The 15125-nt window shown below is 34.5% G+C and overlaps 2 protein-coding genes across 4 annotated transcripts; one reads left to right on the forward strand and one right to left on the reverse strand.

The window, feature by feature from the left end:
- Positions 1062-9072, forward strand: LOC18588158 (LRR receptor-like serine/threonine-protein kinase ERECTA). 3 transcript variants are annotated; one of them, XM_018128004.1, is made up of 27 exons: positions 1062-1775; positions 2166-2304; positions 2476-2547; positions 2823-2894; positions 3009-3080; positions 3178-3249; positions 3348-3419; positions 3557-3628; positions 3740-3811; positions 3904-3972; positions 4068-4139; positions 4249-4320; positions 4487-4558; positions 4770-4841; positions 4921-4992; positions 5079-5150; positions 5297-5368; positions 5442-5513; positions 5595-5666; positions 5753-5824; positions 6093-6161; positions 6274-6345; positions 6469-6542; positions 6946-7074; positions 7403-7750; positions 7939-8309; positions 8456-9072. In XM_018128004.1, exons 1-27 carry the CDS (start codon positions 1691-1693, stop codon positions 8825-8827), a joined length of 2952 nt encoding a protein of 983 aa, XP_017983493.1. In that variant the 5' UTR covers positions 1062-1690; the 3' UTR covers positions 8828-9072. The 3 variants fall into 3 exon arrangements, with proteins under 3 accessions (XP_017983493.1, XP_017983494.1, XP_017983495.1); XM_018128005.1 differs by lacking the exon at positions 6093-6161; XM_018128006.1 differs by lacking the exon at positions 2476-2547.
- On the reverse strand, positions 8879-13480 carry LOC18588159 (agamous-like MADS-box protein AGL65). The gene is made up of 9 exons (XM_007012370.2): positions 13269-13480; positions 13016-13075; positions 12883-12901; positions 12668-12732; positions 12555-12570; positions 12413-12474; positions 12221-12317; positions 10727-10771; positions 8879-10598 (listed from the first exon to the last, which is right to left on the reverse strand). The coding sequence occupies exons 1-9, from the start codon at positions 13451-13453 to the stop codon at positions 10587-10589; spliced, it is 561 nt and encodes a 186-aa protein (XP_007012432.1). The 5' UTR covers positions 13454-13480; the 3' UTR covers positions 8879-10586.

Here is a 15125-nt window from a genome sequence, read left to right on the forward strand (position 1 = left end):
CGTGGCAGGGCAGAGTGGAAGTGGGCCAATGAGAGAGACATGTTACCGTAAGAGGAACATACTCTAATCCAGGAAACAATACACTCATTTCATAACTTCTAAACCCCTTCAAATCACCTTTCCCAAATCATACATGTTTTTAAATTATTTTTTACAGTTATTAAAAGCTTTAGAGAAAAGAAGCAATAATAGGACGCAGATCAGAAGAAAGGCCCAGAACCAAAAAGGACCGGATGACAGAAACGTTAACGACGTTGAGGAAGAGAGAGAGAGAGGGATAGAGGGAGGACGTGACGGCGTCAAAATATGTCAGTGGGGGACCCAGCAACTTTTCGTCAGTAAGGAGAAGAGGTGTCAGAGACAGTGAGGAGACGAGACAAATGACCTTCCCGAGGTAAAAATAAAAAACCCCCTAATATTTGAAAAAGTTTGATTGGGGTAAATTCTTTTCTTTTTTATCTTTTCTTTGATGGGATATTAGCTCAGTGTACGGTTGGCCTTTTTTTTTTTTGTGGACCCTTTATTTTTTTTATTTTTACAAATATTTTTTTAATCAACTTTTTTTACCAAGATTCTGAATTCGCTGCGCCCTTTTTTCATGGCCACGTCGATGATTGATTTCACAGTAAATAGTAAATATTCGTTTACCTTAAATGGTAAAAAAAACAGATATTCCTAATTCCTTAAACAAATAGGAGAGATTTACGTGGAAAAAATAGAAATAAGAAAACGCGTAATCCTCGAAACGGAGAGCTAAACTAATACTAATACGACGATGATTCTTTGGCGGGAGGGTAGTTAATAACGGAAAGTAACTGGCAACTGCCAAACAGTAAAAATTTACAAAACAAAATTAACCTTATGTTCGAAACATGACAAAAGAAATTAAAGCAAAAAAAAAGAAGAGAGAGCTGTTTGTCAACCTAAAGAGGATTATTTATCTCTCTGCTGCCGAAACATACAAAGAAAGCGACCCTTGAAACAATTGTTTCATAATTATAGTCTGTAATTAATTATACTATTACCCCTTTAAATGGAGAAAAAAATTAAAAAGAAAAAACAAAGGAAAGAAGAGAGAAAGTTTGGTGTTTGCAGTCGGCAGGGGAGATGGCAGAGGCTATGGCAGACAGTTATTTTAACCTTATCTATGAAATAATTCTTTTTTCTGTCACTCTCTCTTTCTTTGTTACTCCATTTAACAGTTGTTAGCGGTATTATTATTATTGTTTTTTTGGCTCCTGTTTCTCTTTGGCACTTCTCTAGCTCTTTGGGGACTACTGTATATAGAAGAGGGGGTCTCCGTGACAGAACGATGTGATGTAACGAGCAGCCTCCTCTGTTCTTCTTTCTTTCTTTCTTCTCCTCCTCCTCCTCCTCCTCATTCTTATCGTTGCCCGGTAAAAGAAAAGTCATCAAAAATCTAAATGTGGTAAAGGAGAATAAACAATAATAGGGACAGCAGCAGCAACAACAACAAAGTATCATAAAAAGTATACTCATTTTTCTTTCTTCGTCATCATTTCCATGTCAGTGAGTCCAGTGGAGCAGTAGAGAAAAGAGGAGAGGTTTTTGCCCGGGGTTTTTCGAGTGCTTGAAAAGAGACGTCGTCGTTCTTTTCTTCTTTCTCCTTAGCTGAGATATGGTGTGGGTGGTTTTGTTTGAAAAGTAAGGGATCGTCTTGGAAAGTTTAATGATGGCATTGGCATTTCGTTTGGAGTTTATCTTCTTGGTTTCTCTCTTCTATTTGGGTTTTGCTTTTGTGGATTCAGAAGATGGTAAGTGTTCCATTATGTTAGAAATGACAGAGGGTCTTTTTTTATTATGTTTCATCTGGGTTTTGTTTGGATGCTCTGAAAATGTAAGAAAACAATGGCAAGTAAAGTTTCAAGCTTTTCTTATCAATTTTTAAAGATTACCCTTTTAATTCTTTTTCAAAAATGGCTGCTGGTTCACTGTTTTCTACTGATTTTGAAATCGAGCTCCTTGCTTTTTGAGTGTTTTCATTTATTGTTACAGTTATGGACCATGGTTGAATAAAAAAGCTTTTGATTTTTAACTTTTTCTTTTTAAAATTTGAAGATAGGTTGATTGTTTTTGTGTTGTCTGCATTTCTACAATGAAACTAAAATTTCGTGTTTTTGTCTATGTTATGTAATGTAATGAAGGAGCAACACTGTTGGAGATAAAGAAGTCGTTTAGGGATGTGGACAATGTTCTATATGACTGGGCGGATACGCCATCTTCAGATTATTGTGTCTGGAGAGGGGTCACTTGCGATAATGTCACCTTTAATGTCGTTGCTCTGTAAGTTCTGATGCTATTATGCGTTCACTTTGGTGTCTTTGCTATTTTTTTTTTACTTTGTCTTGGCACTGTCATTCTTGATGGTAAAATGTTTCTTGGTTTGCCAAAATTTGGTTTCTCCCCCACCCCTTGTCAGCTGATGTTTGTTTGTTATGGTTTCTGGCACTGTAGTAATCTATCAGGCTTAAATCTTGATGGAGAAATCTCACCAGCAATTGGAAATCTTAAGGACCTCCTCACTGTGTACTGTTCTTTATTCTCTGCCTTCTCTTTGAAATCTAAGCTATTTTTTTCCTTCCCCTATTTCGGTATTTTTAGTTAGAAAGATTTTTAGTATGAAGTGTACGATATAATTAATGAGTTTGGTAGAAAAAGAGGTATATTCTCCTGAACTCTCCTCATCTTGTATTTTAGATGAATTGTTGAAGCTAATGGAGCCAAAACTTATTTGCTATTGTGAAATGAAATTGTAATGGATTTGGGTTGAGATTGATAAAGGTTATGTCTTATGTGATCAGTGACCTCAGAGGCAATAGTCTCTCGGGACAAATTCCAGATGAGATTGGTGACTGTTCATCTTTGAAAAGCCTGTAAGTGGTTTAGCAGAAAAGTGCTCAAGAATCTGACATTGTAGATGTTATTTTGAGAAAGTTTACATAAGTAGCTTGCAAATTAGTTTGAACATTGTTCACCGGTGTTGTCAGGGACTTGTCTTTTAATGAGTTATATGGAGACATACCTTTTTCGATTTCAAAGCTGAAACAACTGGAATTTTTGTAAGTTACCTATGAAGCATGGCTCACTAGACTGTGTTGCTTGAATTCTTGGTCTGCTCAGTTTTAATAGTTTGAAGTTTTTTGGATGACCGTTCAGAATTTTGAAAAACAATCAGTTAATCGGACCAATACCTTCAACTTTGTCACAGATTCCAAATTTGAAAGTTTTGTAAGTTGTTTCTTCCCATTTCTTCACATTGCCTCACAATTCACTGATGAGTCGATGAAAGTTTCATGCCCTGACTACTTGTGGCATACCGGTTCCAGGGACCTGGCACAAAATAAGCTTGGTGGGGAAGTACCGAGGCTCATCTATTGGAATGAAGTGTTACAGTATCTGTGAGTGCAAAATAGTTACTGCACCCATTGATTTTGCTGTATAACAGTTCCATATGAAAGTTTCACATTTAATGATATCTTCCCATGAATCCGAAGCCTAGATATTTCTAATTCTTTTATGTTCTTCCCAATTTTAGTGGCTTGCGAGGAAACAATCTGGTTGGTACACTTTCCCCAGACATGTGCCAGCTAACTGGTTTATGGTACTTGTAAGTTTCCATACTATCCCATTTTGTTATTCAATAATCTCATACTGTCATTGTATCTTTTGACATGTAAGGCTCTTTTCCGGTTTAATTTATGCTCTATATTGTTTGCAGTGATGTGAGGAACAACAGTTTGACTGGCAGCATCCCACAGAACATAGGCAACTGCACTGCCTTCCAGGTCTTGTATGTACTCATCATCTGCTCAATGAGGCCAAATGCTTTCAAATTTTCTAATATTGGTTGATAAAAAATATCTCTTATCTTGTTATTGGTAGGGACTTGTCCTACAACCAGCTAACTGGGGAAATTCCATTCAATATTGGGTTCTTGCAAGTAGCTACACTGTATGCGCCTGACATTTTCCTTTTTTCCCCGTAATGTCTATGTGCCTGCGTACTGTTAATTTATTAAGTGTTCTCATGTTGATTTTGTTGGGTAGATCCTTGCAAGGTAATCATCTTTCAGGGAAGATTCCATCTGTCATTGGTCTGATGCAGGCCCTTGCTGTGTTGTAAGTGCCTCTTGTTCATATCTGCTTTGAAGTCCTTTAATCATTTGAAATCTTTCTTTTCCTTGTGTTACCAATCTTATGTGCTCACTTTATTGTGTTTCCAATCCAGGGATTTAAGCTGCAACAAGTTAAGTGGACCCATCCCTTCTATTTTGGGGAATCTGACCTACACAGAAAAATTGTAAGTAGGTGCTTAGTGTTCATGTACTTTTAATATCAATTATTTTAATTCTCATTGCAGCTTGCTAGTTTTAGATACCAAATTAGAAGTATGATTAAACAGCTGCTAGTATGTTTCTACTTAACTTGTGTTCAATATTTTGATGGGAATACACCACACGCTGTAGATATTTGCATGGTAACCAACTGACTGGATCTATCCCCCCTGAGCTCGGAAATATGACGAAGCTTCACTACTTGTAAGATTAATTTCTCTCTGTTTTGTCTTGCCTATTTGTAATGCTAGTTGGTCTCTACCCAACTGTTCTGCATTTTTAAAATGTGATATCTATAATCAGCCTATAACATATCAGTAATGTCAATGCGAATCGATGCAAAGTATGCATTGTCAGCCTCTCAAGCACTGTTTTTGTGTTGCCAGCATCTCAAGCATTATTTTGCCTCATGCAGGGAACTGAATGATAATCATCTTACGGGGCATATTCCACCAGAGCTTGGGAAACTAACTGAATTGTTTGATCTGTACGTTAGTGTTCCTGGTTGTTCAATATTAATTGCTAGGTTCCTACTATATCATAAGCATTGGGACATCTTTTTGCAGGAATGTCGCTAACAATAATCTTGAAGGCCCTATTCCTCATAATCTTAGCTCATGTACAAATCTCAACAGCCTGTAAGCACTGATCTAATGTCTGTAACTTTATTTCTTTTAATTTGAACTGTTTTAAGGAACTTATCTATTGCTTAATCTGATGATAGCAATGTGCATGGAAACAAGTTGAATGGAACAATTCCACCTGAATTTGAAAGGCTAGAGAGTATGACCTATCTGTAAGCTTCATTCTTGTTATTCTAAATGCTTAGGTCCAATGTTCATAATCATGTGTAATTTATTGCCTTAATGTTCCAATTTTATTAAATTAGTGAATTTTGTTGTGATGAATCTCATAAATCTAATTGTCTTCAAACCTCCTCAGGAATCTCTCCTCCAACAATATCAAGGGTTCAATACCAATTGAGCTATCCCGAATCGGTAATTTGGATACTCTGTAAGTATTAAGTGCACTAAGGCGTTCATCTTTGTTCATTTTATTGGTTCCTAATTCTTGTTTGTTTTCTCAGGGACATTTCTAACAACAAAATTAGTGGTTTGATTCCTTCCTCCCTTGGGGATTTGGAACATCTTCTGAAGCTGTGAGTGCTTCTAGAAAATGGTATCTGATTTTAATTGCTTAGCAAAGATTTTCACCTTACTATTGCTTTTTTTTTTGGTAGGAATTTAAGCAGAAATCATTTGACAGGAGTCATTCCAGCCGAATTTGGTAATCTAAGAAGTGTTATGGAGATGTAAGAAATCTAATTTTGCTGCCTTTAATAGGCTTAAGCTTTCTGTAGTCCTTGTTGACTTTGCGTCTTATGCTTCTACATTGTAGAGACCTTTCAAATAATCATCTCTCAGGCATTATTCCTCAAGAACTCATGCAGCTTCAGAACATGTTCTCATTGTAAGCAACTGTGTCCACTTGAATTGTGAATACTTTAGCTGTTGGCAAGAACATGCCAGTATATATGAAACTTTCGTGCCAGGTTACATTGTGGCATTTTTATGGCCTTAGAGATTTATTAGATGAATTATTTGAGATGGTCTTGACTTTGAATAGAATATTTGCTCTTTTTTATTTATGGATTATGGCTTCTAGTGGGATTTAAGGTCCCCAGACTTCTTCATGAAATGTCTTCAGCATTTTAATACCTTGGTTCAAAATAATGCAGAAGACTGGAAAACAATAATTTATCAGGAGATGTGATGTCACTAATCAACTGCATCAGTCTTGCCATCTTGTGGGTTCATGGTTCACTAGATTTTTTGTTTTCCTTTTAATGTGGCTCTACCTTCAAAATGTACAGCAACAGTGGCATTATATAACCTTATAAACTCCGTGAAACATTGCAGAAATGTATCCTATAACAACCTTGCTGGTGATATTCCCACAAGCAATAACTTTTCAAGATTCTCACCGGACAGGTAAAATTCTACCGTTTTGCTCATTAGAATTCCTAACGGATAATCCTTGCAAAAAGCTCAATCTAGCTGCTACTTTTTTTCCTACCAAAGCCTAATTTCCAACTGACAACATCTTGTTAGCAGTTTTATTGGAAATCCTGGGCTTTGCGGCTATTGGCTTTCTTCTCCATGCCACGTGTCTCATCCCACAGAGCGAGGTAATTATGACCTTAGAGAGAGAGAGAGAGAGAGAGAGAAAGGTGTTTTTATCTCATATGATGGTATTATGAGCAGACATAAGCTGCCCTAGACCTTCCATTTTTAAAGTAGATGGTTGACCTGAAGTTGTGAAGCTGAGAGGCCCTCATGACTTGAAATTAGTGACTAGCAAGATGAGCTACTACCTCATCAGTCATTTTGAATCTTACAAATAAGATTCTCAGCATTCAGAATCTTGAGTGCAAGAACTTTTTTTTCATCTATGTTGATACGATGATATCATTTTTGTTAAAGAGTTGTTCCTGATCTTAGATGATCAATATTTTCTTGGTTTGTTAAAATCATTCAGTTGCACTCTTTGGATGATTATTCATTTTGTTCTGTTCATTCTTGTCTATGCAGTTGTGATCTCTAAAGCAGCAATCCTAGGCATTGCACTTGGTGCCCTTGTGATTCTTCTAATGATCTTGATTGCAGCATGTCGCCCACATAATCCTACACCTTTTCCAGATGGATCACTGGATAAGCCAGGTGCCTTCTCCTTTTGTGTGTAAACCTATGCAAGTCCTTTTGCCTTAGAGTATAGAACATAGGAATATGGAGAATGATTTTCTGAGTTTCGTGGTCCCATTTTGGGTTACCAAATTGAACAATTCTGCAAATATCATCTAAGATTAATAAGGTGGTAGGCTAGACCAGGCTGCAATAATTTGGAAAAGTGGAAAATAGGAGATAGATTGGATAAGAAAATTAATTGTATGATAGCATTACTTAATTGGTTTTTGTTTGTTATTTTAAATCAGCCTTCTTGTTGAAAATTGTGCCCCCTGTTATTGACTTGTGGACTCCTTAACTACAGTTACTTACTCAACACCAAAATTAGTGATCCTTCACATGAATATGGCGCTTCATGTATATGAGGACATAATGAGAATGACAGAGAATTTGAGTGAGAAGTACATAATCGGTAATGGTGCATCAAGCACAGTCTACAAATGTGTTCTTAAGAATTGCAAGCCAGTTGCTATCAAGAGACTCTACTCTAATTATCCACAGTGCTTGAAGGAATTTGAGACAGAACTTGAGACAGTTGGGAGTATTAAGCACCGAAATCTGGTCAGCCTTCAAGGATATTCTCTCTCCCCTTCTGGGAACCTTCTCTTCTATGACTATATGGAGAATGGCAGTCTTTGGGATCTACTCCATGGTAAGTTTGTGTTCTTAAAATGAAGCAGTACCTGCTTGTTTATATTGCTAAAGTCTGGTATTAGAATATGTTAGTATCTCTAGTTTCTCTCTATACTCATTTGACTCCACATGGAACACATTTTTTTCGTATCATCCATAGTTTTCTCTTTTTGAATTTTACAAATTCCAAGTATTCTTTTACTGCAGTTTCTACCAAGAAGAAAAAGCTTGATTGGGACACTCGTCTAAAGGTAGCACTTGGAGCAGCACAAGGGTTGGCATATTTGCATCATGACTGTAGTCCCCGAATCATCCACAGGGATGTAAAGTCATCTAACATTTTGTTGGACAAGGATTTTGAGGCTCATCTTACTGATTTTGGCATCGCCAAAAGCTTATGCATATCAAAGTCTCACACTTCCACGTACATAATGGGCACCATTGGTTATATAGACCCTGAGTATGCTCGCACTTCCCGCCTCACTGAGAAATCTGATGTTTACAGCTATGGGATTGTCCTGCTTGAATTACTAACTGGAAGGAAAGCTGTAGACAACGAATGCAACCTCCATCAACTGGTTAGTTTTTTATCCATGTTCATACTTTGAAATCTAATGCTAACACTGATAGGAAATATAATGATCCTTATTTTGATTTTGATTGGATAGTTTATTTTGGGTTTGTGCATAGTTTAAAACCTCAATTGGTATAACATGTGTATCAGATTTTATCCAAGACTGCCAATAACGCTGTCATGGAAACAGTTGATCCAGAGATCACTGCAACTTGCAAGGATCTTGGAGCAGTTAAGAAAGCTTTTCAGCTTGCCCTTCTATGCACCAAGAGACACCCATCAGATCGACCAACAATGCATGAAGTAACACGAGTGCTAGGAAGCCTTATGCCATTGGACACCCCACCAAAACAGCCAAGCTCAATGCAACCAAGTCCTCTTCCATCTACCAAGGTGACTTGCTACAAGGATGAGTATGCAAATCTGAAGACTCCACATTTGGTCAATTGCCCATCTATGAGCACCTCAGATGCTCAACTCTTCCTAAAATTTGGAGAGGTAATATCCCGAAATAGTGAGTAAAGGTAGTTTGAAGCCATCAATGTAATATCAATATTCCAGGAATGAGCATTGAATGATTGAAGATATAATTGATGGGAAATTGTGTATAAAGACTTTGGTATCGATTGTTGTAGCTTAGAGAAAAAGGGAAACAAAGGATGGGACTTCAGTAGTAATAGATTTAAAAAAGATGCTAGTACCACAAATTCATGCTTGTATATTGTACTACATATGAAATTATGGTAGTAATCTTGGCATTGTCTAAAGTGGGACCTCTGCATCTGGCAATAAAGCTTCTGGCCTGGTGGGGTTTACAGTTTCAGGCTCTGGAGAGTTGGGTGCTTGCAGCTCTGCATAAACTCATTATATGCGTGAGCCAGCAATAATGCACTGAGAACTGAGAAGCCTTAGCTGGACTCCTCCGTCCTGGACCTAATCACTACACTCGTTTGAATGCCGAAAGATCACAATTGATTTGCTCTGTTGTCACCATCTTAAAGCTCTTGTTGGGCTGTGTGCCTCATCCCCATAAGTGGAAACTGTATCAGTTAACCCTCCTAGGGTTTCCCGCATTTTACTGATTCTGGTGATAGACAGACGCACCAAATGAATAGCTCTGTAAAGTAAAAAAGATTCCACAAACTGGGATCAAGATAGTTTTCTTTTTTATGTTCTTTATATCTGTGAAAAAAGAAGTCAGATTCGTTATGGTTAACGAACACAAGCCATGCACAACTGAGTCAACCCGGGCCTGTGAAGAATATTGCATGTCAAAGTCAGTGGATTTGGTGATTTTATTACAATAACATAAATCAAAGAATATTGCATGATCTTTGGAGTTAGACCATGTATTAGGGTCAACTCTTCATTCTCCACGTGGTTTCCTTTTTTGCATGAATTAAAAAATCCTTCATTGACTCAGTTGTTGTGCATACCTTGTATTCAGTAACGCTTATTTGGATACAGTAGCCCAAACTCACGGCCTTATTTGGATATGGGTTTGGATTATCATTATTTGATTTATATGTATTTATGTTTAAAAAAGATTAAAAGAAGAGCTGGCCATCTACATTTGGTTGAAACTCCCTTCTGTTATAAGAGTGGTAAGCTTTGAGTTTAATGATCTTTTTACTGTTCTTTTTTTTTTTTTTTGGGGTTTGATCATTGATTTTATTCGTTTCTACAGACTTTGGAAGCAGTCACGGAATTTCAGATGCAGTGGCTGATTTCACTTTCACTTTACAGTGTAAAATGTCAGGTCAAAATGGCAATCATTCTCACCATCCTTCACTCCTTTCTAAAATCAACAAAGTACTAATGACGCTCACATTAAGGACACAGTTCCAGTTCTAGATTTGCCTAATTACCACAGGATTACACGTGCCAAATGACAAGAACTTTCACTCATGTCTCATCTTGAATTTTTGATGGCGCCTGACTCCAGGCAGAAACCAAGCAGAGCTGACATGAATGATGCAGGGTGACATTGATATCTGGCCAGAGCTGCATGTTCAATTTTGTTTTGGAGTCTGAACAATTTTAAATGACTATAAGAGAAAAAAAAATTAAACGAGATGCAGAAAAAATAAGTCTTTGTAAAATCTTCTAGTTATTTCCTGAAGTATTGTTACATATCCAGGACCAGGCTTATCTACTGCTGTTCCTGCATTCTAAGCAGGGTTTATTTTTCCTTATTATATCATCTCTGCTGCATATCTCCGGTATCCTATTGGCCACCAGGGTTATCTGAAAACACTGCATAGTAGTTTTAAGTTTCAAGCTACTTAGCCCCCTGCACAGTCAAAAACCATCTGTCAGCTCTTTCAATTTTGATATCGAGGCTTTTTCCTTCTTCATGCTACAAGTAGAACTTCTTGGCATCTTTTGCCCGGAAAATTCTATATTTCATGGGGAACGAACCTTTAAACCTTCTTGTCCCTTTTGCTGCTCCATTGCTAACTGACTCTGTTAAAAACAAAGCAAGTGATCAGGGACAGAGCTAAAGCATTTTTAAAGAGAGACCAAACAGAAAGAGACATTAAATAATTAAATAAAATTTTATATATAATTCAATTATCATTTATTTAAAAAATTAAATTAAATTCACAATATATTAGACATATGAAAAAATGTACATTAACAGTAATGATGGTGTCCAATATAAATATATATGACTGAATGAAATCATAAAAAATAGTCTCTCTCACTCTCTGCTTACAATAGTGGAAGAGAACATAATTTTTCGAATTCAAATGATTTGTCTATTTACCTTGTGTGTTATAGCTCTCATCTTATTTTCTATTTGCCTCTTAAATTGTTAAATAACCTATTGCGTTACCAGGTTGAACTATTAAGATATAATATGTTATTATAAGCTATTAGATTGAACTGTTAAGATATAATATATTATGATAAGCTTAGATTTATCTTAAAAGTTAATGGGTTTAAATTGCTAGACTTACTTTTATATTTTTTAAATTTGATAGATTTAGTATATTAGTTTAGAACATATTTGGTGGACTTAACTAGCAATATGCTAACTATAATGACTCTAATTTCATCAATTAGTTTGAGGAATAAGAATAATTATTAAATAAAAAAATATTTTGAGAGCCATTAAAATATATAATAAATAAAGTTATATTGAAAGAAATACAATTATTTTATTCCACAAATTTGTATGTATATTCTTATTATTTAAATTTTGCAATATACATTGTAGAAAGCATTAGTTATTCTGAATAAAATTATAAATAATAATACAATACTGCAACTTATATTTACGAATTAAATAATAAATTGTTTATTTTAAAAAATTAAAATCATAAAATATAAAATCTACATAACAGAAAAAATAAAAACATGACAGGTAGAAGATAAAATCTGCATGACATAATAAAAAAGAAAAACAATAATATGATTGATGGCTCATATAAATTTGTAAAAAAAAAAAATCTATAGAAATTTAAAATATATGAGTAAATAAAATAGAAATAAATAAATAAACATAAACAACAATAAAATAAATGAAAACAAAAAAAACATTAAAATCGAGTCACCTATATGAAATTATTTAATTTGTTATTCTTTGTTTGTATTAATTATTAAATAAAAAATTATTTTGGGTGATCATTAAAAAATTTTATTAAAAAATTTATATAATATGTAAAAAATAAAATAAATTGGCGCCCCATCACATAAGCAGGCTCCGCCTCTGCAAGTGATGTGAGTTTCATCAGTTCATGCATGCATTCACATCCATGTACATCTACTTGTGTGCATGCTAACACAAGCACACAACCCATAGAAATTATCTTGATGCATGACTTCAGCTTGGTTCAAGTTAATTTCTTTCAAACAATCTTCGATTATTGAAAAGGAAATAAAATAGTAACATATATCAACACTCGATACCTTCCTGTTTCTGACTCCGTTGAGATATGCAATGAGATGCTCCTCCATAATTTTTATTTGCGATAGGTCCTCAACATTTTGTGGGTATTTCCAATCCCTGTCAAAGCAATGCCAGAAAACACTCTTCAAATATTTACTCACACATACGTAGGTACGCCCACATATATAATAAACTTAAATTATTTTGCAAACCTCAATATCTTGCTCTTCTCAGCAAGCTTTTCCTTCAGCTCCTTCAGTTGATCTTCATGTAACTGTATATAATGTAAAGCAATTCAAATTATGGGTATTACAAGCAAACAAATTTGAAAAAAACAATAGTCCATAGTCATACCTTCAGGACATTGCTTCTGGGGAAAAAACCAAAAGGAAAAAACTTTATGAGCTGATAGGGTGCATTAAAAGATGACACAGCAAATTGCATTGAACGGAAAAGAAAAGGTAAACCTGTCTTCGGAGACGTTTCTTGGTAAAGCCTCTGAGTCAGAATTTGCATAAAATTTATTCAACAACTTCAGAAACAAACAAGAAAAAGAGTTAGAATTACAATACATTTATTTTTTACTGGGGATAAATTTCGTTTGCTTGATCAGAGGACCAAAACCAAATTAACAAAATGAAGCAAAGCTTCCCAAATTTGGGTTTGGGAGCTCGGGACCTGCCTTCATGGTGTAGTCCCTCCTGGTGACACACAAAACACAATCAACAATCCATCAGTCACCCAGCAAAGAGAAGAAATTGAGAAAATTTTAACTGTTGGTATTATTATCCATAAATGAACAAAGGGTTTGTGACCTTTCTTCACGCTCTTCCAAAGGCAATTTAGAGAGTCTCTCAACAACAGTACTTAAGTCCCTGTAATAACCAAAGTAATTCCAATCGCTAATTTAAACAGTAATGACTTCTCTACAAAGAAGATAAAGATTAGAAAGGAAAATGATGGCATATCCTGCTTTAATTTGGAAGATTAAGTAATTTATTTATCTCGGATTTTAATTATAACAAAATAATCAAAATAAAAGGAAAAAAAAAAAAGGATTGAAATTACTTGTCCTGACCAACAAAAAGTGTTGGCTTGTCGGTGGGAGAGAACAACAAAAGGGCTAGATCAACATCACACAGTATAGCAAGTTCTTTAGCCTTCTTAACAAGGCCTGCTTTGCGCTTTGAATATTTTGCCTGTCTTGCCTTCGCACTTTCCAATCTCTGGATTTTTAGCTTTCTCCTTCCCATCTCTCTCTTTCCTCCCCCCAACGCCTCTCTGTTCTTCTGTCTCTTTGCTTTGCCCAAAATGGTTCAATGTACAGGTATATGTACATAGGGTTGTAACCATTTATGATGCAATTATTATGAGAATCTAGGTGCTTTTAACCAATTAAATGTCACATGATTTTTACATTTATTAAAAAAAATGTCTTCAAATTTAAGAAACAAAATTGCGTCAAAATAAACGAAAATCGTCAAATTTAGTATTTAGAAGCTACTTTTTACAACGATGAAATGAAATAGTCCCTTCAAACAAAATTTTTCTTTTTTTTTTTCTCTATCATTTTTTTTCCGCTCGATTTGTGGAATTTCTTCTTTGCCTTCGACTCTTCGTAATTCAGTTTCTTTTTAAATTTTGTTTGCTTTTCCCACGTGATTCCTTTATGATTTTCATATTTAAGTTTTTTTACTTTTCCCGCGAGATTCTTTTATAAATTTTCTACTTGCTATGTTTTTTTTTTATCTCGTACCATTTTATTTTCTCGCACTTTCGCACTCTTATGTCTAATTCGATGGTTGCACAATTTTTTTTTTATTCTTACTACATCATGCTTACATGATAAAATATTTATATTTATAAAAATTCCATCTAAGATAATATAAAAATTAAAAAAATAAGATAAATTGATTTTTGGTAAAAAAAGTTTAAACTTATCAAAATTTTGCATAAATATTTTAATTTATTTAGAAAACCGAAGTTAATTTGATCAATCAAATTAAAATGGACATACAAAATACATCCGAGATCATGGTCTGGTCAAAGTTAACATCACTAACAAATTTCATATGAACAATTTGCTTAGTGAGTGATGTTGCTTATTAAAACTATTTCCATTCAATTTTTTATAAGTTTAAGCATTTTTGTTACCAAAAACCAATATATATATTTTTTTCATATTTATATTATCTTAGGTGGCTTTCTTTATAAATAAAAATATAAATATTTTCTATGTCAGCATAATATAACAAGAAAAAAAATTGGACGAAATAATCTGTTTTAATACATAAATAACTAAAATTGAACCCAACAAATGTAATACAATTGAACAATTGTACAAAAAATTAATCATCTTTCCTAAATAAATCAATTATCTTTTGTTTTCTCAGTTATTTGCTGTAGTTTAATGGCCAAAGAGAGGATATTAGAGCGGGTGACATGCAGCCATGAAGTCATTTTCTCATTGATTGCTCCTTAACGGCGAAGAAATTCCCATATTTTGTCAACTGAAATGGACAACTTGTCATCATTCATAGAGTAATGACAACCTAAATTGTCCTGGGTCGGATAACGGGGCGCTGGAGTCAGTGCCGAAAATATGTGGACTTCCTCGCCTTGGTCATTCATACCCCCGACAAAATTAATCATGGATTGCCGACTGTCTATTGAAACAACACATTTCGTTTTGTTGAATAAAAAATTAAGATTTTAAGTTTGTAGCTTAATGGTTGTCCCCGCTGTTTTTAGTGCTTTTTAAATCATTTTTATATTTTTTAAAAAATATAATATTAAAATAAATATTTAAATTATTTAAAAGTTTAAATAAATATTTATTTTTTATTACATTAATTTGAGTTCTTATATTTTTTATTTTAAGCTAAATAGTCATTTTAATTAATAATTAATTATTATCATTAATTA

The sequence above is a fragment of the Theobroma cacao genome, chromosome 9 (genome assembly GCF_000208745.1).
Source record: "Theobroma cacao cultivar B97-61/B2 chromosome 9, Criollo_cocoa_genome_V2, whole genome shotgun sequence".
Classification (NCBI taxonomy): Eukaryota; Viridiplantae; Streptophyta; class Magnoliopsida; order Malvales; family Malvaceae; genus Theobroma; species Theobroma cacao.

Excerpts from the sequence above, each read along its gene's own strand:
- LOC18588159 (XM_007012370.2), bottom strand. The coding sequence starts at position 13,453 with ATGGGAAGGAGAAAGCTAAAAATCCAGAGATTGGAAAGTGCGAAGGCA. Across the intron at positions 13,076-13,268 it reads CTTTTTGTTGGTCAGGACAA|GGACTTAAGTACTGTTGTTG; the intron begins GTAATTTCAATC and ends TGGTTATTACAG. Across the intron at positions 12,318-12,412 it reads GAGAAGAGCAAGATATTGAG|GGATTGGAAATACCCACAAA; the intron begins GTTTGCAAAATA and ends TTGCTTTGACAG.
- LOC18588158 (XM_018128004.1), top strand. The coding sequence starts at position 1,691 with ATGATGGCATTGGCATTTCGTTTGGAGTTTATCTTCTTGGTTTCTCTC. Across the intron at positions 4,321-4,486 it reads CTGACCTACACAGAAAAATT|ATATTTGCATGGTAACCAAC; the intron begins GTAAGTAGGTGC and ends CACACGCTGTAG. Across the intron at positions 5,825-6,092 it reads CTTCAGAACATGTTCTCATT|AAGACTGGAAAACAATAATT; the intron begins GTAAGCAACTGT and ends AAAATAATGCAG.